At 40.1% G+C, this 26,746-nt stretch overlaps 1 protein-coding gene across 1 annotated transcript in view; it reads right to left on the reverse strand.

Annotated features, from left to right (window-relative positions):
- Positions 1 to 53: 53 nt before the first annotated feature.
- LOC114557696 (myelin basic protein) overlaps positions 54 to 26,746 on the reverse strand; it is a 52,636-nt gene continuing 25,943 nt past the window's right edge. Inside the window, exon 4 of the mRNA XM_028581325.1 lies at positions 54 to 363. Within this exon, the coding sequence (XP_028437126.1) occupies positions 65 to 363 (299 nt within the window). The 3' untranslated portion in view covers positions 54 to 64. The remainder of the gene's footprint in view (positions 364 to 26,746) is intronic.

A 26,746-nucleotide genomic window follows, 5' to 3' on the forward strand; every position in this document is an offset into this window, starting at 1 on the left:
GAGAGCGAAAAACAGAGGAGGGAAAAGAGAAACGAGAGGGAGGGATGGGAAAAATGAAGCTATCCTAGTCTAGGTCCTGTTCGGCGCTCTCCGACCCGCACTCTGAACCCGCTCCGCTGTGTTCCTGGATGGTCTGCAGCTCGTCCGATTCGGAGGGTCGCTCTTTGAAGGTGTTGTCCTCTCGGCCCGGGGCATCTCGGGAGAAGAGGCGGACCAGGTGGGGGCGTGGCATGGCGGCGTCAGGGTCAGCTGTGCTGGCGTTGGGCCAGGGCTGGTGGGGGCCCTCAGCGCCCGTGGAGTCAGTCACCGCCGGCTTCTCCGAGACGCAGCCATTGTTCTGGTTAGCATCTGCCTCACCCAGGCCTGCGCAGAAAAAAACAAGGGTCATCTATGGGCTCGGGCCTGCATGGCACACAACAAACCGCAGCAGCACAATGGGCTCTTTTGACCAGGCCGTGCCCTCCCTGCTGCAGCAGGGAACCGCACAGCTAACATTTTCCCATTTCAACTGGGACAAACCTTACCTGCCCAACAGGAAAAGGTAGAAATGTGAGATTTAAAAAAAGGAAAGCTAGAAATGTGATAATTAAAAATATGAGCAACTGAAAAGTATTAACCGAATTGATAAGTACCGTTTTATCTCCGAGGGCCCTTTCACCACCTTCTGTTTTCACACTTTTGAAGTCAAAACAATGTGGCAGGTGTGCTCACGGTTCCCAGCTTAGTTTGACTGGAGCACATTGCATTAGAGTGCTTGGACATAGTCTTGATTTGTTACAGTAACACAATTAAAATAGGGTTTTACACAATTTCACAAGAGAAGCTTCCTAAAAAGGGCATTGGAATAAACTGAAATCTGGCTGACTTAACCCTGTGCAGTACATCACAGGAGGTCTCCTCTCCTTTACATTATCATGACTCATTTTTCAGTTCACACATGTAAAAAAAACAACAGTGTTTCACCGTTAATAGTTCCAGTGAGATGGAAATACAGCTGCTTCTCTAATGTCCACTTTGACAGCTATCCATTAAGTTAGCCAGCTCCCACAGCAGAGGACATTCAGTGCATTCCTGCCTCCAAAACAATATACACACTGTACTGATGGCAGAAATGTTGTAGCACTACACCAGAGAATCTGCATGCTAATATTGGCTGGAACAGTGGCCTGTTGTCCGAGCTGCATAGTTATTACAGAGAAACAATGAGCCCAGTGTCACTAAAATAACTCCTATAAGTATGGATTTTCAACCCAATGCACGGTGATACTTATCCGATTTGGGGCCTGAGCGCCACAAGGCCGCTGTCTCTGGGTGCAGAGCTGCAATGTAGAAGTTTGTGATATCTTACGGTTTTAAATGGGATTACTTCTTTAAAAAAAAAAGAAAAAAAAAAAAAGCTTCTGTAGGAGCAACACCAGCACAATAATCGGTAACACTTTACTTGAAGGTATCTACATAAAAGTGACATGACACTGTCATTAACACATGATGCTGTCATGACACATGAACCCTAACCCTAACTTGTCATGACAAAAACCGAATGACACTTACTAAAAGAAGCGTTATGTCATGGACGTTTATGACTTGTTTATAATGTTTATGACACGTTCATGACAGGGTCATGTCACTCTTATGTAGATACCTTCAAGTAAAGTGTAACCCAATAATCTCTCAATATATGGTCCGACTAGTTCTTCAGCTTGATTTCCTTCTGGCAGATTTGCATGTATCAAAATAAATGTGAATAAGAGTAGATTCAAATAGGACTCTGTTTGTGAGAAGAAGTGAGAGAATGTGTAAAGATAAAGCTTTATTAATCCCCCGAGGGAAATTAAGGCCATGTCATAGCAGCAACAGCAATGAAACACAGGAGAAGTACAGATAAACGGTATAGAAAACAGTATAAAGTACAAAAAAATATATACAGATAAAAGTAAAACATTGAGAAGTTGGCCCAAGATATCTATAACACACACACACACACACACACACTATATATATATATATATATATATATATATATATATATATATATATAGAGAGAGAGAGAGAGTCTATCAATAGGCTAAATATGTACATATGTACAGTCTATGAAATACCTATCTATCAATATCTGTCCATCCATAGATATGAATGTACATATAGTATATGGGATAGGATTCAGCAGTTAAAGGTCCAAGAACAGAATATAGACAATCACACTAACTTTTTTTCTTTAAGGAAAGGAGCCTCTATCGGTCACACACACACATCACTGCTCCATATAAAAGTCACGGTTACTACGCCTTTGTCAAAACAACGGTTATGGAAATGGTTCAACTTGGGTGTTGCCGTTTTAGCGTAGGCGTTTATCCAGAAGCAAGACTGGGGGATGAAGAGATATAACTGTCTTCAGATTCCTGGCTTGATATTCCCCTCATTTCCAGTAAGTTATTCATCTTTAAAAGTTCCCTGGAGATGGCTAATGTTTGGCTGAGGTCAGCTGAGGACATCTGACACTAGCATTAGCCTATGTCACTTTTGGTCACATCCATTGTAAGGGCAATCTGAGGGTGTTTGTGAACCATTCAAACACACTATACCAACAGATGGACTGCAGCAGTTTTCATTCAGAAGAGGAAAGTTTCAAATGCATATGCATTTTTCAGCATCAAAAGTCTTGTTGTGAGCAATGTCATCTAACGGAGACCCATTGGCATTGTCTCCAACAAAGGTCTAATTGTTAAGAAAACCAAAAATCATCCTTAAAAACACCTTCTGTAAGACATGATAGTAAAAAGGATAGAATAAAAAATGATCTGATAATACCATTCTCCTGCTGTCGGGGGAAAGTTGCTGCAGCTTGGCCACACACATCGCGCTGCTGTAAAAAGTACTTCGTGAAATTATCTGACTTAGTGCCTCATTTCCTCATGATCTCATTGAGTACGTTTACATGCACACCAATATTATGACAATATTCCGAATTTGATACGGGTCATGTAAACAGCATATTCCGGTTGGATATTCCAAATAAGGCCTTTTTCCCGAATATTGCATTTTTCGATTAGGACATGTGATATTCAGGTATTATTCGGGTTTTAGAGGCATTCTGTGGACAGCGCATTCAGAATATGCGTCTCAATCTGGGTTTTTTACCGCAGATCTGAGCGTTGCTATGGTTGCTGTACACAAACCAACCAGCCAACAGTTTCCAGGGCTGCAGACCCGATAAGAAGGAGAAACACAGCTACTTTTAAACATTATCAAAGACTTGGATATCAACAGGTTTTTGGATATGCGCACACATCGCTACGACGATCTTTTCAAGAAGCTGGTTGAAGGAATGAAAGAGGGATGCTGTGTTCACACAGTCCAACATGTCTGCCACCGCTGGTAAACTTTGAAATAATCATATTTTGCACGGCTACATGTAAACGGCAATATTAATGGAATATTCACTGTCATTAGCCATGTAAACAGCTTAGTCAGAATATCGTCTTTTTTTGGAATAAGGGCAAAAACCGGAATATTATGTGCATGTAAACATAGTCACTGTTGTCAAGGTGAAAAAGCCATTTTAAAAGGCCATTTTGAGACAATAAAAGTCATATTTTAAAATTTCCACTGGCGCAATTCAAGAAAGATGTTAAAGTTTAGTTTTTACCCCTGCTTGTGTAAACTTTTCAACTCACATACTCTTTTGCAGAGTTTGTTTACACTGTCAGCAGTTTGCAATTTTAATTTTCTTCATTGGCCTGGAAACTTTTTCACTGTGGTTAAAACAAAATAAAAAATAAAAAGAACTCACTGTTGTGTTCAAGTTTCTCGCAGGAGTTCTGTAGCACACAATGACCTGCCAGTCATTTCAGGAACAGCTGGCTCAAAATCTCAGCAGCCAACAGGAAAGCTCATTAGAGAAACACTGTGCATATTTAATGTGTTTTATGGATCTGTGACAATTCTGAAGAGGGACTGCAGCAAAATAAGCAAATCCATCCAGCTCATTTGTTGAAGTTGTGAATGTGGGTAACACTTTATTTGAAGGGGTGTGCATAAGACTGACTTGACACCGTCATTATTATGACATGACATCTGTCATGAACGTGAAGGAGTCATTTTGAGTATTCATGTCATTGTCATTCAATAAATTTTTTATGCAAAAGTTGGCATTGTCCAAGATGTCTTTGTCATGACAACTTGACGAAGACAACAATTGGTTACACTTTACTTGAAGGTATCTATGACACTGTCATGAATGTGTCATAAACATTATGAGTCAAACTTTATGACATAACGCTTCTGTGATTAAGTGTCATTCGGTTTTTGTTATGACAAGATAGGGTTAGGGTTCATTTGTCATGATAGTGTCATGTGTAATGACAGTGTCATGTGTTCATGCCAGTGTCATGTCACTCTTATGTAGATACCTTCAAGTAAAGTGTTACCCCAACATGTGTTATGACAACTTGACATTAAACTAGACAATACAACCTGTTGATGTCTTTGTAATGACAACTTGACATTAACCTAGACAACATAACCTGTCATAAATATGTCATGACAGGCCCAATTATCAAACTTTAATAAATTATTTAGCTTTATGTGTTAATATTACATTAAACTGTCATTAAGAGGTTGTTTTTCACATTGGCTGTCGAGAGAGCATTATAATTGTCATGAATATATATATATATATATATATATATATATATATATATATATATATATATATATATATATATATATATATATATATATATATATAATTATATGACGGTGTCATGAATAATGTCCTTGACCTCATGTTGTCTAGGTTAATGTCAAGATGTCATTACAAAGACATTGACAGGTTGTATTGTCCAGTTTAATGTCAAGTTGTTATAACACAGAGATTGTTGTCTTTGTTAAAGTCAAGTTGTCATGACAAAGACATCTCGGACAATGCTAACTTTGCATTAAAAGTTTCATAATTTACTGAATGACACTTAATAACAACAGTCATGAATACTCAAAATGACTACTTCATGTTCATGACAGATGTTGTGTCATAATAATGACAGTGTCATGTCAGTCTTATGAACACCCCTTCAAATAAAGGGTTACCTGATTGTGTACATGTAGCTATAGGCTAACCTTAGCCACAGCAGCACAGCCTCAAAAAATCATGACAATGTATTCTAACTGATTTATAATCTGTACGCTGTAAATAATCGGAAATATAACTCATTCTTTAATCACCAACAGTAGATATGTTATATTACAATGTTGGGCTGCAATGTGGGCTGCTATTTCTTACTGCAAAGAGTAGAATAAATAAGAGAGCTGCTGTTTTCTGCCCTTCAGTTGCCAGCCCATGAGTCCTCTTAAATCCTAACCCTCATCCATCACATGTTGCTCCATTTTCTAAGCCCAGCGGCGCTACAGTCTGCCACTAGAATACCAATAAAATACAAATTACAAAAGAGAGTAACAACCTGACAGCCCTCCACAGTCCATAATACTGCAGAATAAAACTGACTGCATGTCCACCATGGTTGGCCCTAGACAAGAGTATGTGCTAATGAGTGACTTATTAAATCAGCTGACTCCCTGTGTGTTCTTATGAAAGGTGCACTGAGTCAGAGTTTTAGCGTCCCAATGCACTAACTGACCATAATACATGTGTAGGGGATTAATAGGATTGTTGATCAATGCCGATGACTCAGTGATTACCGAGCCACGTGCATTTTTGACCAACTCACTCTCCGACCCATACTCTTATGTGGAAAAACAAAAATCCTCATTTTTAACTGCCTAATCATGAAGGATAGTGAAGTAGTAAACTTAGAGTAAAGTTGGGTTTCTATTATAGAAACAAAAGGCGGTTTATTTTTTAGTGCGAGAAAAACACTTATACAAGCAACATTTCTGTCAATGCTGGATTATGGTGATATTTTATACATGCATGCAAATCAATCTTCTCTGAAAATGCTGGACTCAGTATACCATGCAGCACTAAGATTTGTAACTAATTCTAGTTTTCATACTCATCACTGTATGAGAGTGTTGGTTGGTCTTTTTTTGCACAATCGCAGGTTGGAGCATTTGTATATTTTTCTTTTTAAGGCCATACTGTGTAAACATTACTTACTCCTTACTTATGTTCTCTCCTGAGTCCTAAAGTCACCACCAGGAAATGTAATCTTCGATCATATGGGCAAATCATGTATGACATTCCCCGAACGCGGTGAAAGTCCCTTCAAAGTTTTTGCACCCTCATCCTGGTATAAATTGCAGAATCATCTTAAATTAGACTACCTACCAACAATGACACAGTTTAAAATTAGGATAAAGGACTACTTGAGTACTAAATGCACATGTGCTGTTACTGAGTGCTGCTGGTGATTATGTTGAGATGATGTTAAATTGCCAACTGTCTTTGGTCTGTTTTCTGTTGTTTGTTTTTCACTGTATATTTTAATATGGAACTATTCTACTGCTGTCTTGGCCATGACTCCCTTGAAAAAGAGATTCTGAATCTCAATGGGATTATTTCCTGGTAAAATAAAGGTTAATAAAACAATTATAAATAGTGAACCAAGTGTTTTCAAGCTCCAAAAACACAAATAACACAGTGTGATTTGTTCTGGTAACATTGTATTATTTACTTTGTGATTTTATTGGATCACAGCTTAGATTAGATTGCTTACTATCTCTATAGTGAAGCTAAGACTATAACTGATTTGTGTCCATTACCATGCAGCGTACACTAGATCAGATAGCCATTGGTGTTGTTGATGTGCTCTGGTTGCCAATACAAGTCCATTTAATAGAAATAGACAAGGTAAATTATTATTTAATGGCTGCGTGTGTGTTTTCAGTGTCTGCAAACCAAACCTGAAATATGTTGTTATTAAATTGAACAAAACAGTGCGGGGTCTGTGAAAAAAAAAAAAAAAAAAAAAAAAAAAAAAAGTCGGCGCCAAATGTGTTTTTGTGAAAAATTATTAAGTGGCTTTAGATAAGAGTTTTAGCTACGTGAGCAAAATGTGATAGAAATTCTAGTGTGTAATTTTCCATTTACCAGTACCGCAAATCTAAATGCATTTTTTAATGCCATGCTTTATGGGGAGTGGCTGAAAATTGGGACCGTATCCTGGTGTAGGATGAGTTGCAAGACAGTAGCCCATGGAACTAGCCTGGAATCACCAGACTCGCAAATGTGTATTAGTCTGGAACCTCTTAGTTAATTTTTTGATTTTCAATGCACAGACCAAAATGCCTCTGGATGCAACTGAATATACTTACAACCAATCGGAGCAACAATAGGGGCCTACAACAAATCAAAGCAAGGAAACAACCTAGCGCTAAGCGACACATGCAAGTTAATGGGCGCTTATTCTGTTTTGAAGCAGGAAAACATGGCTACCTTGTAACTATGTTCTGTAAGAATGACACTGTCTTTCATCGCCTTAAACCCGCCCCATGGGAGATAAACTTTATTGGCCCGTCCAGGTTCTAGCTGGTTGGAAATCTGTATGAATGTGAGGGGTATCTGCCAGAGCAAATGAAAACATGACCTTACAGATTTGTCTGGTTTCCAGGTGACCAGGGGGCTGCAATCAATTTAAAATGACAAGCCCAGCATGCTTCATGACGGAGCTAGGAGGACAAGATGATCTTGTTGGTTTGTTTGTTGGAGTTCTCTTTGCCTTATGGATATCTATACGCCACGCTTTTTTTCTATGATACGTTCGCTGAAAATCCCTGCTCCTTATAATAAATTCAGTACTAAATGTAAGATGAACCTGACAAAGCAGAGACTCCGGTAGATCTTTTGAAGCCAGCTAGTTTTAGTGGCTGGGTGGCTGACGGCTGTGTGACAGCATACACTGCTCAGTGTGCTGACTTTTTAATTGGGCCGAGGCTCAATGTCTAAATTACAGCCAATCACACACTGTCTTGTTTCCACCATGACACGAAACTTCCCTTCAGTTTAAAAACTGCCGCCACCGGTCACTCCGGATTTCCACTGGATGCATAAAGTCTGCGGACCGGCTCCACTGCGTGTCTGCTGCGTGCTCCGCCGTCCGTCAATACTCACTAGGTCCGGATTTGTTGCGGCACGGCTGTGGCCATGACTGACAGCTATAGTCACGAGCAATCACAAGTTCTTGCGAATTAACGTAGAATAGAACCACAAAACCAACAACCGTTAGTTTCCATCTAGAGGAGTAGAGGGGAAACAACTCTGTGCTGTGTTTTCAAGGTGTAGTGCAGGGAAATATGATCCGCCGTAAGCACGGTGTATTTTATTTTGAAAATTAACCAGATGTTTTATTTTGCTTCTGTGCTCGACTTCCTGTCCCGCACTATCTGCCGCGTGCTGAATTGCTGTGGAGCTCTCCGGCGTCCGGCAAAAATAGAAGCTCTGCGTATCTGTTCCGGAGGGCTGCGGACCGCCGGAGCTGGGACGCAGTCGGAACGCAGCCATTCTGCAACCAGTGGAAATACACACACCGACTTTAATGGAAACCTAATGACTCCGCCGCCGTTCCGCATCCAGTGGCAATCAGTGAGCACCTAGAAAACCTCAATAATACCCTCAGCACACCTAACCAACTTTCCAATAATTGTTCAGCCTGATGACTCAATGTTTTCATTGCAATTTAAAGTCATCCTTACAGTTGAGCGGCAGTGTGTTTTTCTTGGAAACATTTCAGAATATTTAAAGGAGAAGGAAATGAATAAATAAATAATAAAATAAAAAAAGCTTTTCATGTCATACTTTGATTGTTTCACCGTACGCTAAGAAGAACTAACAGAAGTGAAGGAGACAGGGATAATAAAAAGTACTGTTTCTTTTCCCTCTGTATAGTCCTTCACAACTTTAGGTTATACAAAAGAAGCACACCTTGTAAACAACACAGGGCCAATAATCTAGCAGCCTGACTTACAACACAGCAGAGAGAAGCAGGGGTCTGCTGATTCTCTTTGCTGGCCTCCTTCATAAATACTGGCTTTATTAATGCGTTGAGATCCCAAGATAATTCCTGTCCATCACTGCTGGTTTAGCACAGGGGTCCTTAAGCCACCACAGGAGAAGACAGTAAGGTCGGAATCTGCTGCACATCAAACACATCGCTCTGTACGCCTGGCTTCATTAGCACCGAGAGACACTGGATTTCAGCTTCTTGTAATGTGTGTCTAAAGGGTGACCAGATAATAGCCAGTTACCTCATCTTGATTAATTCACCATGACAACTGATGCCCAGATGCCTAATGCTGGTGAAATGATAGGGGACAATTGAGGTGACCTGTTATCTTGGGGTCTCTGATTATTGTGCCCAGAACAATTACCATCACCACCTCTGTCTCCTGCACGATCCAGATGAAATACTTAGGTGAAGTCACCTAAAAATGATCTGATCTGTTCAGTGGAGCAATTCTGTACCCTGCAAGAGGGGAAAGATCAGCATGTAGAAGGGAAGAGGTATGCAGGGAGTGGGCCTCAATCTCATTTTTCCTCCTCTTCCCCGGTGTGAAGAGGATGCGTAGCCTTGCCTCTGGGACAACAACAAGGCCTGTGGTGGGACTGAGGCATGGGAAGCATTTCTCTGAAAAAAGATCCATCGCTATGTGGCCCCGGACCAAACCTCCCACCCGAGGGCGAAAATCCTTCTGCCGCTGCATTCATGGTGGATCTGAAGCACCCACGAGCCTTGAGAAAAAAAGCCCCTCTCTGTCTCTGAAACCCCATTTGGCATTCAGGTCGTTAGTCCTCCGGAGATTTTTCTGGACGAGATAAGAGCCACAGGAGAAGCACTCCCTTCTCATAACCCAGGCCATGTTCGTGACCTTTTAAACTTCACTTTGAGCAGTGACTTGAAATGGGGAAGGATATGAATTATGGCTGCACAATTATTCAAAATCTTATCGAAATCGCAATACGGACTAGTATAATACCCAAATTGTAGGGAAGGGGGGGTTGTAGTGCTGCAGAGACGTCCCGGCTTACAAATCCTATCCTGCAGACTAAAGAAAAAAAATCTTTGTTTGAATTTCCCAAACTACAAACTGAGGCATTAGCCCCAGGTGGCCTGGCTTGTGTGCTGCGAGTGTTGCATGCTCCATCATACACACAGCAGTCGGAGCTTCTGTATTTATCCAAGACGCTGTGAGGCTCACCACGCAGTGCTACCAGATATAACGAGAGCCGTGGCCTGTCATCACCAACAGCTCCTCGCATCCATTCGTTTACTGACAAACATCAGCTATTTTTGCTCTCTATTTTTTCACCTTCCTGTATCACTCTTGTTTTCCTGACAAGAGCTGATTAAACATTTACAAGTTTTCCCTCATGGTCTGTGAGTGTTTGTGTGCCGTTTTTGATCTGCCATATTGGCTTGTTTTAAATTCTCCTCAGTATAAAGAAGGTAATATGGGTGGGGTCCAACCAGTAGCTATGGCCACACCAAAGGAAAATACTGTTTTATTCTGTTTTGGGGCTGCAAATAATGTGTACTGATTCCATTACCTGTTTATCAATTATTTTTAATCTAGAACATTTCAGAAAAAAGTGAAAAATGCCCATCACATATACCCTGAGCCTATGTTGACATCCTCAAATTGTTTGTCCAAAACGCAAAGACATTACATTTACAACAATATAAAAAGGATAAATGTAGCCAAATCTCACATCTGAGAGGCAGAAACCAGTTATTGTTTGACATCTGTGCGTGAAAAATTACTTAAATAATTAATTTATTATCAAAATTGTTGTTGATGAAATGTTCTTTGCCTGTGTAATCAATAAATGAACATAAGTTCAGCACTATACTGTATGCACTAGATGTTCTTACCACTTGCTGGGACTTCACTGTGATTTTGGGATTGGACAGTAATACATTATACTGTGATTTGAGGTTAATTATAGTTTTCTACAAGCTCACTCATGAATCTTAATTTCAGTTCAGCCTGGTGTATTAATACAGCACTATATCTCTGTCATGACAGACGTGTTTGTGGAGGATGAGGTTTTCATTGGCAGCCGGTATGAATGGGTGTCTCTAATAGGACAGTGGGACAGCACAGAAAAACAATACAGTAGAGCTTAACATGGGTTGATGCCATCAGCGTAGTGCTCAGGGACGTTTCCTCACCCGCGGAGACCAATACACATTTATACATAGACACACACTTCAACAGGGCAGTGGACATGACGTATGCCGGCTGGATGCTTGTGTCAAAGGCTTCAACTGAGACATTACACTTTAAATTCTTCTGTATGAACACTGGCACAATAAACGTATCATCCTGAGAGCTTTAGGTCCCAATACAATCTGAAACATTTGGCTCTGTCAGGCACCAAATACCTCAAAACCTTACAAAAAGTCACCTAAATCAAACTGGAAAACACTGTACGTTAAGTGCACATATGCAATTTTTCCATCAAGAAAGATTTGATTCAGAATGGGTCAATAAATACAACAGTAGTCTGAATACAACAGTGTGTTATTAAGCCTGCATAGCTTTGACCAGTGCTCTGATCAAGATGTAGCAGCTTTTCAGTATTTTTACCCACTAGGAGACACAAAAGGTTTATGTCGCACAAGAACACATGTAAATAAAGCACTGCTGTGGACAGCTTCATTTGCCGGTGGAGGATGGATTGAGGTGGATTCTGATACTGCAGGGTCACAGCAGAAGACAATTTGATCACAAAGGTGACAGCTTTGTAACAGGTGAACCCAAAAAGCACAGAGGAAGCATTGATCTCATTAGTCAATATGTCAAGTGTCACACAGTGAGATTTAAGACACTTTTGTTTACACTTAGCAAAATAACACTTGGACGAGATCTTGCGAGATTAAACGGGACGAGATTTCTCGTCGAGGTAAAAAGTGTCTTGCGATATCAGTACACAAGTGCAGAGCAGCAGCCTTAAAATTAGCATAGAGAATCATCCAAAATGTCACTGTGAGCAGAGCAGCGTCCCTCTCCTCTCGCACCGTGTGCACGCAGGCACAGCGAGTTACTATGGTGATGGGAATCTGCATCGCCAGGTCCTTTTCGTAATGTAAGCATACGTGAAACTTGACAAAAAATGTAAAAGGCCTATGTAAATGTGCAATAGTCTTCGTAACAAACAGTTTGTGCGTTTGCTTTGTGTGTTTTTTGGGGGGTGGGCCACGAAAGTTATATAGTAACATAACGAGTAACGTAACTAATTAATTTTGATACTAAGTAATATGTAAAGTAAGATTACTTTTTCAAGGAGTAATAAGTAAAGAGTAACATATTACACTTCCAGAGTAACTTGCCCAACACTGACTGCAATCCCTCTCAATTGGACTCAGACGCAATCTCTATGTTCCCTGATAAAACATACAATGTCTAAACACGACCACAGATACCACTTTAGCTTGAGTTATTTGTTTTCTTCCGAGGGGAAAGGACTCCAGTTCATCTTGTCTGACATATGGGATGCAGTAACTAGGGTAGTTTTTTTTTGTACTCTTTGGTTACCCATCATCCCCTCCCCTTGGACTTGTGTAGCGACCGACCCAGCTGCTAACACACATACACACTCAGTGATTGTCCTGCCAGATGGTCGAGGCCAAATGACGTGGCCTCCTGAACTCATGGCAACACCAAGGCACAATCTCTTACAACATGGCACACAAGCACACAGACGCAGAATGCCCAGATAAATGGTGTGTGTTCATGAAATCAATTACGAAACGCTCCAGGCACGAGGCGGTAACAAACATGCCTGTATAATTTGGCAGATCATAGGAAAGCATTGGCACACAGTTAGTTTTTGAATGATCTTGAGATTAATCCATCCATCTTAAAGAAGGGGAAAGAGATCAGAGGCGAGAAAGCGAGGTGAGAGGGGACAGAAAGGAGAATCTGAACAATGGTGTCAAACCAAGGAACACTGGTCCAGTGATGCACGCTGCCCTTTAACAATCAGAGCTTTTGAGGGGGAAGGAGAGGAGGTGCTTCGTGTTGGCAGTGCCAGGGCCCGTACCAGCTAGTGTCAGCCTCGGCCACAGAGACAAATGACTGAGCCACTTCACTTATATATGTGTATAGCTGACAACTCACAGCAGAGGAACACGCTCATACATATTCCCAATACTGTGGTGTGTGCACAGTCAGCAGGAATATACAGTACATAGATTCAAATCAGCAAAACCCACATGCAAAAAGCACATAGTCATCATTTAAGTTTAGTTGCTAAAATGACCAATAGATTTTGAGGGTGTAGTAGGAGGCAAACAAAGGGTGGCAGGAGGTAGAGAGGATATGAAGTAAATCATATTTTCCTGCATGATTTTGCATGAGTCAGCAGGAAAAGGAGGAATACAAAGAATGCAAAGCTGTTAATATTGCAGTATCAACATATCTACAGGTCTTAACTCCTGCTGTAATACCTTTCCTTTTCTGTAAAGCACTTTTAATTGCCTTTGTGTATAAAATGTGTAAAATAAACTAAAAGATTATTATTATCCCGAAGAATAATTATTTTGATTTTATGAAGGTAAAACCGACCTGTTAAAATATATATAGTGTATGCTGTACACTTTTAAACACAACTAGCTAATCTTTGAGGCTATTTGCCTGAAGCCCACAGAATATTTGTATCTGATGAAGCCAAAATCTATTTAAAAAAAATTAAAATAAAAAATGCTTCACTCCCTCTACTTGTTTATCCACTAAAGAAATATTAAAGTCAGTGTGACAGCAAACAACAAACCAAGCAGAATAAGCATGAAAATATGACCATTCATGCAGAAAGCAGAGGGAGCTGTGCGGGCCAGATGAAGGCCATGTCAGTAAATGCAAACCCAGCTGTGTACATCACACACTATGCTGCATTAACTCCATCATCCCGTTCTCAATCCTTAGAAACTAAACCAGCTATTACATATTCAAGACTACTTCTGATTTTGTTTGCATCACGGGTTGATCATTGTTTTTCAGAAGCTTCCCTACAGAGTTAGTAAAGAGCGTACAGAGAGGTGGGGAGTGTTAGGATCCTTCCCTTGCTCACTCTCGGCCAGTAGCAAAGAAAAGCACTTGGTCCAGCCCACCAGGCTCTGACCAAATTCAAAGGTATCCAGTAGATCCCTAAAGCAATTACAAAAGGGAGCAGATGGTGTATAAAAATAAGTGATAACTGGCTCACACCAATATCATTCCATTTCCTTGAGGGAAGCTCAAGTGTGACCTGCAGAAAGGAAGAAATTTGAACTGAAAATCGATCTTCATTCATTTCTCGCTTGCTTTTTCAGTTTTTCCATCAAATACTGGTATGATTTGAAATGTGGAGCTTCCTTCTGACTAAGGATAACTAGAAAATCCAATTATCTTTGCACTCAAGACACTTTTTGATGTCTGCATCAAACATGTTTTTTTTTTACTGCACCATTTTTTGTATTTGTCCTTCTTTCTCTGCACTTCGCCACAGCTAGATCCAAAATCACAGCTAACCTCTGAAGGAAAACATTTAACATACTCCTTGTGAGAAAAGGACGTTTTCAATGTATTGCAATAAAATCTGAGCTGTCTTTCCCTGTACAGTAATGTGTAAAAAAAAAAAAATGGAACTCTCTGCCCCACTACATTCAACACTCCACGTCCGTAACCACTTTCAAATCTCACCTAAAAACTAATCTTTTCAGACAGGCTTACTGTCTTTAATTCTTTTTTTTTCATTTTTGCTTTGACTGTAATGACCCCACCCTTTTCCTTGTTCTTTTATGAATAGTATTATCATGATATTTTATTGCCTGTTTCTCTGATTGCTTGTTTAATGGATTGAGTGTTTCATTGATGATTTTGTAAGGTGACCTTAAATGGCCTATAAATAAAATGCATTATTATTAAAGGAACACGCCGACTTATTGGGAATTTAGCTTATTCACCGTAACCCCCAGAGTTAGACAAGTCCATACAGACCCTTCTCATCTCCGTGCGTGCTGTAACGCTGTCTGAGGGCTCCAGCGGCATCAGGCCAGCACAGAACATCAGGTGAATGGTTCCAGCAATCCTACTGCTCCGAATAAGTGACAAAATAACACCAACATGTTCCTATTTACATGTTGTGATTTATAGAGTCACAGCGTGTATAAAAAACAACGTAACATGAGACACAGCCGTCTTCTAACCGTAAACAAACCGGGAACTACATTCTCAGGCGGAAGAATATAGTACTTGGGCGGAGTGATATGCTCGCAGCAAGCCTGTCTGAGAATATAGTTCCCGGTTTGTTTACTGTTAGAAGATGGCTGTGTCTCATGTTACGTTGTTTTTTTGTACACGCTGTGACTATACAAATCTCAACATGTAAATAGGAACATGTTGGCGTTGTGTTGTCACGTTTGTCACAATTGGGAGCAGTAGGCTAGTTGGAACCAGTTACCTGCAGGATCTGTGCTAGGCTAAGCTAATGCTGGAACCGTCAGACAGCGTTACAGCACGCACAGAGGTGAGAAGGGTATGTATCAAATTGTCTTACTCTGGGGGTTATGGTGAATAAGCTTAAATCCCAATAAGTCGGCGTGTTCCTTTAAAAAAAAACCTAAAGGGGCGCCCAGATAGCTCAGTTGGTAGAGCAGGCGGCCACGTGTAGAGGTTTACACCTCGATGCAGCGGACCCGGGTTCGATTCCGGCCTGCGGACCTTTGCTGCATGTCATTCCCCCTCTCTCTCCCCTTTCACCTCTTCAGCTGTCCTATAATTAAAGGCCTAAAAAATGCCCCAAAAAATAATCTTTAAAAAAAAAAAAACCTAAAGGGTAGCACAGTGCGATTTGGATAATATGGGTATTAATGTTAGAATTGATTCTCATTCCGGTCCATTTTAATACTACCTACGAAAGTCATTTTTCAGCAATAGCCATTTAACCCTTGTATGGTGTTCGGGTCTGTGGGACCCGTTTTCTGTTTGCTAAAAGAAAAATTATGCTATTTATTATTTATTCTAACTCAAATTCATTGGCCGTGGCTCATTTTCTGTGACGAACATAAAAAATAACTTATTTTCAATGACGGTACACCCCCCTACACATAACTATTACATATGAGGTGTAATAATTGTGTAATAATTGTAGGTGCTATGAAACTTAACGGTGTCCTCATCGTAACTAGGCCTGCGGTTTGTGTGTTTGTGTGTGTGTGTGTGTGTGTGTGTGTGTGTGTGTGCGTCTGTATATGTGCGTGTCTGAGTGTAGGTGTCTGTGTGCGGGGATGTTGTCTTTCCGTACCTGCTATTCCCACACAAAGTAACAACATTGTTACATTTCAAGCACTTTCACCTGTTCTGATTAAGTTCTAAGAAATAAGCACAAATAATGAACAAAAATATTGTTTCTATTTTTTTTTTTAACCTTTTTTATAACTGAATTTCCTTTTCTCACAAAAAACGAAAATTATGGTATGATCATAAATGCGATCTCACAGGGGTAGTAAATGGCAAATAAATGATGTGCATATCATTGGTAATTGAGCTAAAGTAAACATCTGTTAAGTATTTTTACATAAATTGTTATGGCTGTATTGATTTAAAAGCCTAATAATGTGGTGGGTCCACCAGACCCGGGAACATTGGCTGTGTAACACAAATATGAACACCACACAAGGGTTAATGTATTTGCATTCGGTAATGGTCTCTCTGTATGCCACTTTTCATTGTTGCTGGCTGAATCTGCCTTTCCCGTGCTGAATTTAAATTAGGTTTCACAAGAAACGATACATGCACGTAGTGTAATGGCTGAGATGTGAAGAGAAAAGCTGATTCATGTGTTATATGTATTCCCTCTAGTTCATTTATTTTTTCCCAGTTTCAGGTTTTAAGAAGGAAACTGAAGGTTTTTATTGTTCCAATATTGACCACAAATGTGCCCTGATCCAGTGGCAAACATAGACTGGGTTTATGTGGGGTACACAGTTAAGTTATGTCTAATTTAGTTAAAATGGTTACATTGAAATAGCTTGAGAAACTTTGTGTATTAGTTCATACAGACATAGGAACAACAATATTGGCTATTCTGAAATATTGCTTTTAAAACAGGGCTCTTTTCAAGCTATAAATGTGTGAAGCATAAATCCAGTGAAAGAACAAAATAAATTCTATTTATTCCAGTAATGAGTTTTGAGTAGAAAAGAAACGGACACTTTAAAAGTGAAAAAGTAAGCTTCTGGTATTGATGATCTATGTAATAAAGTGCGGAAATGTTTAAAGCACCTTATGAGAAAAGTAGTGTGCCTTTCATCAGGTTTAGATCAGTTATCAAAATATTCTGGCATCAACCTGTAAAGCATACATTCTTCCCTTCTATCATTAACAAAAGATCATATAAATATGATCTATACAGTTTTCAAGATTCCACTGTGTATATGCATTATATTTTCTTTTGTGTGTGAGTTCCCATCCAATTAGAGAGTGCGCAGTCTCTTTGCACAATGTGATATGAGGCTAAAAAAGATGCCCTCTGGGCTCCCTCAGGAGCAGTCACTTGCTGAAGGAATGCAGTTTATCTGGCCTCTAGCTCTTTACTCTCTTCCTTGTGGTGAAGGCATACTTGATACTGGGAGGAAACGTGCAATGCTTAACATCAACAGGAAAAAAAAGGCAGTAGCCTTTGTGTGCTGAGATTTATTCTTAAATGAAAAAAAAGTAATATTAAGAAATACATTTCTACTTTGCTACTATGTTGCCACACCTCCTGTAGTATTCTGTTCTCAGGCTTCAAACATGTTTTATTTACAACCAACTCTTTTGCATAAGAATTGATTGACCTACAATGGAAGAGTTTACATGTAGCCTAACTTTTATCGATTCATCTCATTAAAGCCCTCTTCACGAGTGTGGGGAGTCGAAGAAAATGAATTACCTTGTAGTCTCATTTTATCCTGATATCCTCTTTTATGTTCACCGATTACGTTCCTGTTATTTTCTCTGATCAACAAACTTTTAGTTAGGGCTGCTCGATTATGGGAAAAAATATAATCATGATTATTTTGGTCAATACTGAAATCACGATAACTTAACACGATTACTTGTTGACTTCTGGAAAGATGTTACAATTATTGAAATTAAAAAACAGTGGAAAAAGTTAAATAAATCAACAGTAAAACAAAACATACAACTGTGAAATTTGCCTTAATACATTTCCTATTGAAACTTTATTTTTTCATTCAGAACACAAGAGAAAATAAGAGCTTACTTGCAAAACGTAATGAGCTAAATAATTGTTTTTCTCGATTATTCCGTTTTTGTGATCACTGGGAGCCGAAATCCTCATCACGATTACATTTCGATTAACTGCACAGCCCTACTTTTAATGTCTCCTGTGTTAATTAAGTACGTCTGCCTTTTGTCTAGCTTAGTGTTAAAACAAAGCATTTTTTTTACTTTGGTCACTTTGAGTGAGACCTTTTGTTCAGAGCCCAAGGCCTGCTCCAGCATTTTTCAATAGTTTGAGACCGTACAGGGTCAATGCAAGTCTACACAGAGGGCCTTATCTTGCACCCGGCGCAAGTGTCCATTTTAACACTGTCCAGCAGCCACGTCATTGAAATAGCAAATGCACCTCCGCCCATCTCAGGCATGCAAAAAGGTCATGGGTAAAAAAAGGGTGAGAAGGATACAGCCCTTTTTTTCGCCGTCAAACTAACAAAAGTGGATTTGGATACGCCCTAAACGCACCTGCAACAGGCGCTTCACGCCATGCACTTACATCGTTGAAAGAGGGCCCAGACAGTTTTATATATTGATTGAATGTCTTCTCAGCTTTGGTTGTTCTGTTGCCTTCTGTAACCTAAAACCAGAAAACTAATTCTGGTCAGAGAGAATTCCACAGGTCCTTTTTTTTTTTACCTTTATTTATCCAGGTAAGTCGATTGAGAACAACTTCTCATTTGCAACAATGATCTGTCACATTCACACAGTTACACATTCATACCTGGAAGCTGCCCAGTACAACCACAGTCTGATCTGCTGGCCACTGAGCAGCTCCACCGAGCAGCTCCACTGGAGAGGTTGGGGTTAAGGGCCTTGCTCAAGGGCACCTCAGTGGTGGTAATGAGGGAGGGACAAGAGCTGCCCCACCCAGAGTTTATCCCGTCGGTCTGGGGATTGAACAGACGACCTCCTGGTCACACGCTTGCTTCTTTAACCTTTAGGTCACCACTGCCCCTTCTGTCTCCACTGTGCAGTGATTTTGAACTCATCTGAACCAGCCACTGAATTGGACTTGAGAACTATTTATTTCCCAGGGGGTAGAAAGATAGTGAGGAACAACAATAACTAACAATAAGTAAAAACCAAAACCCTCTTTACTCTTGCACTCTTGTGGTCTCTTTGATCTGACAGGCTTACAGCTTAAAAGATAAAAATTGCATGGATGGCCTCGAGTGTACATTTATTTAATAGTTGTTTTTTTTTACCTATTATCTACATTTCACATTCCTGACAACCATTTTCTAAAGCATCCTTTGACATTTTACATTAACTCATATCTAAAGGGATTCTGGCATTAACAGGAGGAGGAAGTTATGATTGCACACATTTTACTGTAGAGAACACTGGAGAATTGATTGATTTTGTGCGTTTCTGATATGTAACTCTACTCTATTATCCTACCAGGATTTGGGTAAAAACATCTCAGGCAGGACAATATCAGATAAGATACCATAAAGGAAAGTGAATATTGTGTTTAGATTCTAAAGTAGACTGTAGAATCCTAGGTAGCTGCTTGAAAAATATGTACTACTTCAATCTAAGCACTACCTCGTTGTTGTTAACCAGCATTAAAAACTTTATTCCAAAAAAGTGTCTAGTAACCTTTTGGTTATTATGATTTTTAGACTATTGATTATGATTTAGACTGTTTTGTCACTTGGTCTTGTCTTCCTCCCTGAGTGAAAAAATTTACTGGTCTTTATGAAGTCAGGAAAACAAAAACTGCATGAAAGAATTGTCAAGCCTATCAACATACATGGTCAGGCAACCACGGTCCAAGTCCATTCCACTGGGTTTCTGGCTCTGCTGGGTTTCTATCCACAACTGCTGTGCATCGGGATGATGGAGAAACAGTGACCCAGACCGAGTCAGGACAGAACAGACAGACATATAGATAGAGGAGGTCTGTTTTGCTGAGTGGGGGCCTGCTGCAGGCTGGGCCAGGTAATGGGCCCATAATGGGCTTTTAACAGCCGCACAGCTGACGGTGGTGTTTGCCCTTCAGTGGAAAAGCAGTGCAAACAGGAAGTGCCGCACAGAGACATCCCCAGACGCTGGACAGGCTGGGATGAGTCATGACGCCTGCTGATGACAACTTCACCAAAACAGGCTCCGATTAAGCATGACTGACCTGTCCGTCATAAACCACTCACACTGTGCCAATTAGGTGGAAATTCCTATATTTTATTTTGCCTGACCCTGAATCAACCTAATTGTGCTCAATTATTTCAGCCTTGGTGCACAGCTAAGAGAAAGGTTTAAAATGTATCCTAACAGCAATGTGCCCTCAGTAAGAGTGAGAAACTGATAAGAAAAGGCTATTTTTACACACTATCAGAAAGCAGTGTTGACTGAGCAAAGAACCAGTTAAACATTAAGCATTAAAGTGGAATCTACACCGCTTTGTGACCAATAACTATCAAAAGAAATGCACATTACGATAGAGCTTTGAAATCCATTTACCCCTCTGACAAACCATAATCAAGACAGACTGTTCTTTAAGTTCAGCCTCTAAGGTTTTGCTAACCTTCACGCATCTTCATTTACCAGATTCATCAATCTAAAATAGGGTGACCAGACGTCCCAGTTTGACCGGGACAGTACCGATTTTGAAGTTAATGTCCCGAGTCCCGACAAAAACCTGTCAGGACGCTAAAATGTCCCGGTTTACACCAACCTCCATTGCTGCAGAACAGCTTTAAGTTGTTAACCCATTTCTTGTTCCCTGAAAAAGGCCTTTTTGTAAAATTCGGAACACATTATTTTTCAGTTTTGAGTAACCTTACTTATTTTTTTAACCTCAAGCAGTTCACTACTTACCTTTGGACCATTTCAAGCTATTAATTGGACTTGAACTGCTAAAATTTCAATAAAAAAACAAAAAAGATTGGGTGTTCTAAAACCTTTGACCGGTAGTGTATATTACAGCACAAATGTCTTATTCTCAGACACATGCTCAATGTCATTTTATGGGGGTGTCAAAAGAACATTAGAAAGATTTCTAATACATGACAAAGGCCAACAATGTGAGTGTATTAAGAGAGGGGGACATTGTTGGATTAGCTTGATTAAAAAGTACACTCCAAATGCAATTTTGATCATGAGTCATATTGTTGTAAACCAAGAAATTTGCCCCATTTGCTGTAAAAACTTAAGAGATGGCTCGGATGTGGTAGAGGTTCATCAGATAGGAGCTGATGGACAGAAACCACCAACACTAGGCAAAAACGATATGAGAAATATGCAATTACTTAATTTTATTATTAAATTGTAATTGTATTTGCCCTTATTTTTCGCAGAAATATGCTTGTAACCAATTGCTTATATATATATATATATATATATATATATATATATATATATATATATATATAAAAAATTGCTTGTAATCAGTTATTTATCATACAAATATGCTAATTAGATTATTAAATGGCCAAAACATGTATAAGGTACCAGTATTCATGGTGTAGCAGGAATACAAAGGAGTAATGGTCTTTTTAAGGACCTGGTGGCCGCCATTTTGAAAATGGGGCCTTTCTTGAAGTCAAACTTTGGTAAACTTTTAGTATGTTTTTAAGTACATCTGATACTACTGTAAACCACTGAAAAATCTTTTGTTAGAATTTTTTTGGGGTCAAGCCATATTTGCAGCTGACTATAAACCAATTAGAGTGTCATCTCCCATTCCCTTTATAAGCCAGGCACGTTTGTACCTTGGCACATTGCTATTTTGATGGTGGATTTGCTAAGCAGGAAGGAGAGATTTTCAGGATAAGAAACTGATCTGCTTGTGCGTGAAGTACAAGCGCGTGAGCAGATCATAACCCAATACTATTTCACATTGTAATATTTTTATTTGTAATCTTTTGCATGTTACCTCTCCTTATGACCTGTCTCTCTTAGTTACGCTGTTATAGTTCTAGACTGCCGGGGGACTTCCTTCCTTTGACAACCTGAGCTGCTCTCTCCTCTCCCTTTCTATTACCATTTGTGTGCATCCCGTCCCAGAAATGCTTGTTACTAATCCTAGCTTCTGGGGAGTTTACTCCCCGGAGTCCTTATGTTTTTAGCATATTTCCTTGGAGAACTTTGGCACCAAGATCTTGGTTGCAGCTGTCGCCATGGGCCTGCTGCACTCCCTGCTAAGCTCTGCGGTGCCCTGCAATGTCATCCTGCTGAACCCTGCAGCTTCCTGCTACGTCCATCCATGCTCTGCTGCGCCACGCTACATCCTGTAACGCCCTGCAGTGCACTGATATGACATGAACTACTACGACTACCATTTGAAGTCACTTTTCCATTATTAATGTGACTATTATTGCCACTGTTCATCACATCCCCAACCGGCCTGTCAGACACCGCCTACCAAGAGCCTGGGTCTGTCCGAGGTTTCTTCCCAAGAGGGAGTTTTTCCTCGCCACTGTCGCACTGCTTGCTCTTGAGGGAATTACTGTAATTGTTGGGGCTTTGTAAATTATAGAGTGTGGTCTAGACCTACTCTATCTGTAAAGTGTCTCGAGATAACTCGTGTTAACTCGATTTGATACTATAAATAAAATTGAATTGAATTGAATGTTTGTGTGCTGCTGCACATCCCTGTGTAAGAAGCATAGTGTGCGCAGTGCGCACGAGCCTAGGCGCATTTTACTAATGCGTTGTTAAAATAAGAATGAAATGCTGCGTTATTGACTTTAGACCAGGTTCTTTTTGGACAATGGCGCAATCACTTCCAGCTGCCTCAAAATAGCAATATGCCAAGAATGCATCTGAATACACCTCCCTGTGAGAGCAGCATGCCCATGGGCGCACAGATGAGCGCAGGTGCATTTGCTATTTAATCGATGTGGGCGCTGGACGGGAAATTGACACCGGTGTCTGTCTTAGCAATGACACTTGCGTTGGGCTTTGCGCTGCGCCAGGTGCAAGATAGGGCCCTCAATGTCATTTCATGTCTGTGCCTGGTAACCATGTCGTCCTCAAAGCTAGAAGTAATTTTGTGTTGTGTGGGTGGTTTCTTTGAAGTATCACTTGTGTCAGTGGTGGATCCTCTATGTCTGCTTCATGCTGATCAATGGCAAGTGTTAAACACAAGGAACTTCAATTAGCTGCGTATCAAGTAGCAGATCAATCGGATGAAGCCTCTGCAAGGTTTTCCTGCCATCAGTGAGAACAGAGAAAGTTTACCTCTGCACAAGGAGGCATGATTATATACTAAAACAATCTTCTGTGACGGGACATCAATATAGACACACAAATCCAATCATGCGTGCATGCACATACGCAAACACATCGACAAACGCACTGCAGCAGGTCTGAGAAATTGGTTTTGCATAATATTAGGTCAATATTGACCTTTCTTTGAAAATCAGTCATCGGGTGCATCCACCCTCTGATGCAGTTTGAATGATTTCGTAGTTGTTGTATAATAACAATCGATACTACATTGACTGTGTAATAGAAGACCCGAACTGATAGAAAAGACACAATCAGATCAGATTCCTCCATATGAGTATACTGTATTTTGATGATTTATGTTTGATCGGAGAGGATATTTGTGTGTGGGCCCTTTTTGCATAATATAATGTGCCATATCATTGATAAACACAGTACAGAAATGCCAAAAGTATGCCATTTATAATAATAATGACAAAACTTTGATCTTTGACGGACAAACCTCAATCATATTGTTGACAGCACTTCACTACTTGAGCAAACGTTAGCTTACTACCGTTTGCTAAGCTTAGCAGTCCAAAAACCTAGAATTCCCAAATAAGCAACCTCTTACGGGCCTTTCTGTGTGGTGTTTGCATTATTTGCGTGGGTTTCCTCTGGGTGCTCCTGTTTCGTCCCACCATAACATGAATGCCGGTGGGGGGGGTTTGATCATGCACAACTAAATAAAACATGCAAGAATCAAATCCCCCTTTCAATACCATAGTGTCACTCTGCCAGGCATGCCAAACAGTCATTAACTTCAATATTCAATAGAAAATAATCTCAACATTAGGGTTGGCCATCGTTTGGATTTTAACGATTCTGATTCCAATTCCGATTCTTCCTTTCGATTCCGGTTCTCATCGATTCTCGATTCCAATTCTTTGAGGGGTGGAGTTGAAACGGGTCACATGCTTATTTCACAAATAAGAGGAAAGTTTCATTTTGATTCAATGGTGGTTTGAAGTTTTACAGCTTTTTCAACGTAAAATAAAGCCACACTTGAGTGCCGCTTACTGTGCACCATGGCTGCAACACAACAAGACCCTGGTCGCTACGGAAACCAAAACTTGTGCATGTTAAATTGGGAAGGGATGATCGGATTTGAAACCAAATCCTCCAAACGATTCCAAAACGATTCCAATAAAGAAACGATTCCGATGGAATCGTAATTTTTGAAACGATTCCGATTAGGAATCGGTTCTCAATGCCCAACCCTACTCAACATGAAATAGCACAACGTGGCGACAACATAAAACACAACGCTTTCAAGCGGGAAAGTGGAGTTCACTTCGCGCCGAAAACAAGATACTTTTACCTAGGAAACGCTTGTTCGTTCCAAACCACGATCTTTCTAGAAACTGAACTAGTCATTCTGGTACCTAAACTTAACGGTCATCGGCGTATAATGCTCACGTTTTCTGGCTAAACTCCACTACCATGGTTGCTGAAAGGGCCATCATCTGGTGGTGTCTGTACCTGGCTCACAGTCACCTATTGGCGGCTAAACAATTACGGCTGGTAGTCGGCGTCCCAGAGCTCTGTAGCGGCTAAATACAACCAGCAACTGCTGCTTGGATGTTATCGTTTTATGGCACTATGTGTTCACGTTACAGCGCTTTACTTAGTTTAAAATATTTCTATTTTAGAAATATAATATATGGTCTATTGGTTAAGTAGCATTGATCGGGGATAAAAATTATTCAGCTGAGGCAGAGCTATGTAGACCAGAAAAGAGAAAATTCCATGCAGCCCCCCGGAAAATCGCACCCTGCCCTTGCTCTTGACTTAGGTGCTGGCATTACTACAGGAGTTGGTCCCCGTGCGCCGGACAATGGCTGCCCACTGCTCCTAATTAGTTAGAGAACAAATTTCACTGCACATTGCACTGTATATGATTGTGTGTGACAAAAAAAAGATTTCTTCTAAGATTTATTTAACGTTTAAATTGCTCACTATCTGCCAGTGTTAGCCATTTACTTGAGAACTACTAAGCTAGCTGCCACTTTTTGAGCAGACGACGCAGTCCACTCTCCTTACAAACCTCAAAATCTTTCCACTAAACAATCTTTGGCCAGGTTAAATAGTACACATACAGGCATGCAGAGAGCATATTAGTCAGACATTAGTTCCATTTTGTAGTTTGGCCAACCCACAAAATTGGCGTTGATTAGCTAGTGACACATTATTTCTTTGAGCTTGTAATAATAATTGTAATGATTTGAGTTATAGCCTTATGATTAAGCCCTAGTAGTAGACGCTGAATCTACATACATTTTTTATAATCTCTGGGGTTTCAATTACATTTCATCTGTTGTGATGGGTCAGTGGCGATTCTGCCCTGTGAAGAAAAGGGAATTGTTTTAACTCTTAAAAATAGCTTTTGAAAGCCAAATACTATTGGATATCTAACTCTTTAATAAATAGACAAAAAAAGCAGTTAAAGGCTATTATCCAGTGTGCTTTAGGTACTTTAGTCAGTACCATGGCCAAATCCTTCCCCTCTCTTGCATTTCACCTCACCTCGCCCTGAAAACAATCGAGACACAGAAGGGAGAAAACAGATGCCCTTGTCTTCCATTCCCTAACTCTTGAACACTCTTCCTAGACAAATGTGGTCAACGTCTTGTGGGAGTTAAAGGAGTTACAACGCCAAGGGTTTTATTCAGAATGAACAACGAACTTGCCTTCATACCTATCATTATTACTTTGCGTAATTACATTTTTGGCATACCACCATGTCCCAACAGGCAGCTATAAGAAGCCAACACACGTAAGACAGTGATTTTTGGCTCCAGGCATCTGGCTACAGCACATATTGTTTATGGGGAAAAAATTATTTCCTTCACCCTGGAAGGTTGCATCTTCACTCTGCTCCTATTATCAAAGCCGAAGAGAGCCAACGGGAAGCCGAAGAGACACTGATGGTTTCGTTCAAGGTGGCAAAAAAGACATTTTGAGATGTTGATTTCATTGGAAAGGTCTCCTAACTCTTGATTGAGCTTTTTCTGTTGTATTATTTTATATAGCTTGATCTGTTATGCATGCAGCGTGCATAAGTTACAGTATATATCCCATCAGAAAATCCAATCAGATTTGGCCTTGATTAGAATTAAATAAGAGCATTTTTCCTCATTAAACAAAGAAGAATTCAGCAAATTTGCACAAGCAATTGCAATTTTCTTCTGGCCTCATGATATCCCCCTTATCCTAATTTGTATAAGCATCTTGCATTGAAATCAATCAACTTAGTGCCAACACACTGTGTTGTAACACTCCTGCCTTGTAACTCCAATGGATGTGACAGAGGGAAAAC

The sequence above is a fragment of the Perca flavescens genome, chromosome 6 (assembly GCF_004354835.1).
Source record: "Perca flavescens isolate YP-PL-M2 chromosome 6, PFLA_1.0, whole genome shotgun sequence".
NCBI lineage: Eukaryota > Metazoa > Chordata > Actinopteri > Perciformes > Percidae > Perca > Perca flavescens.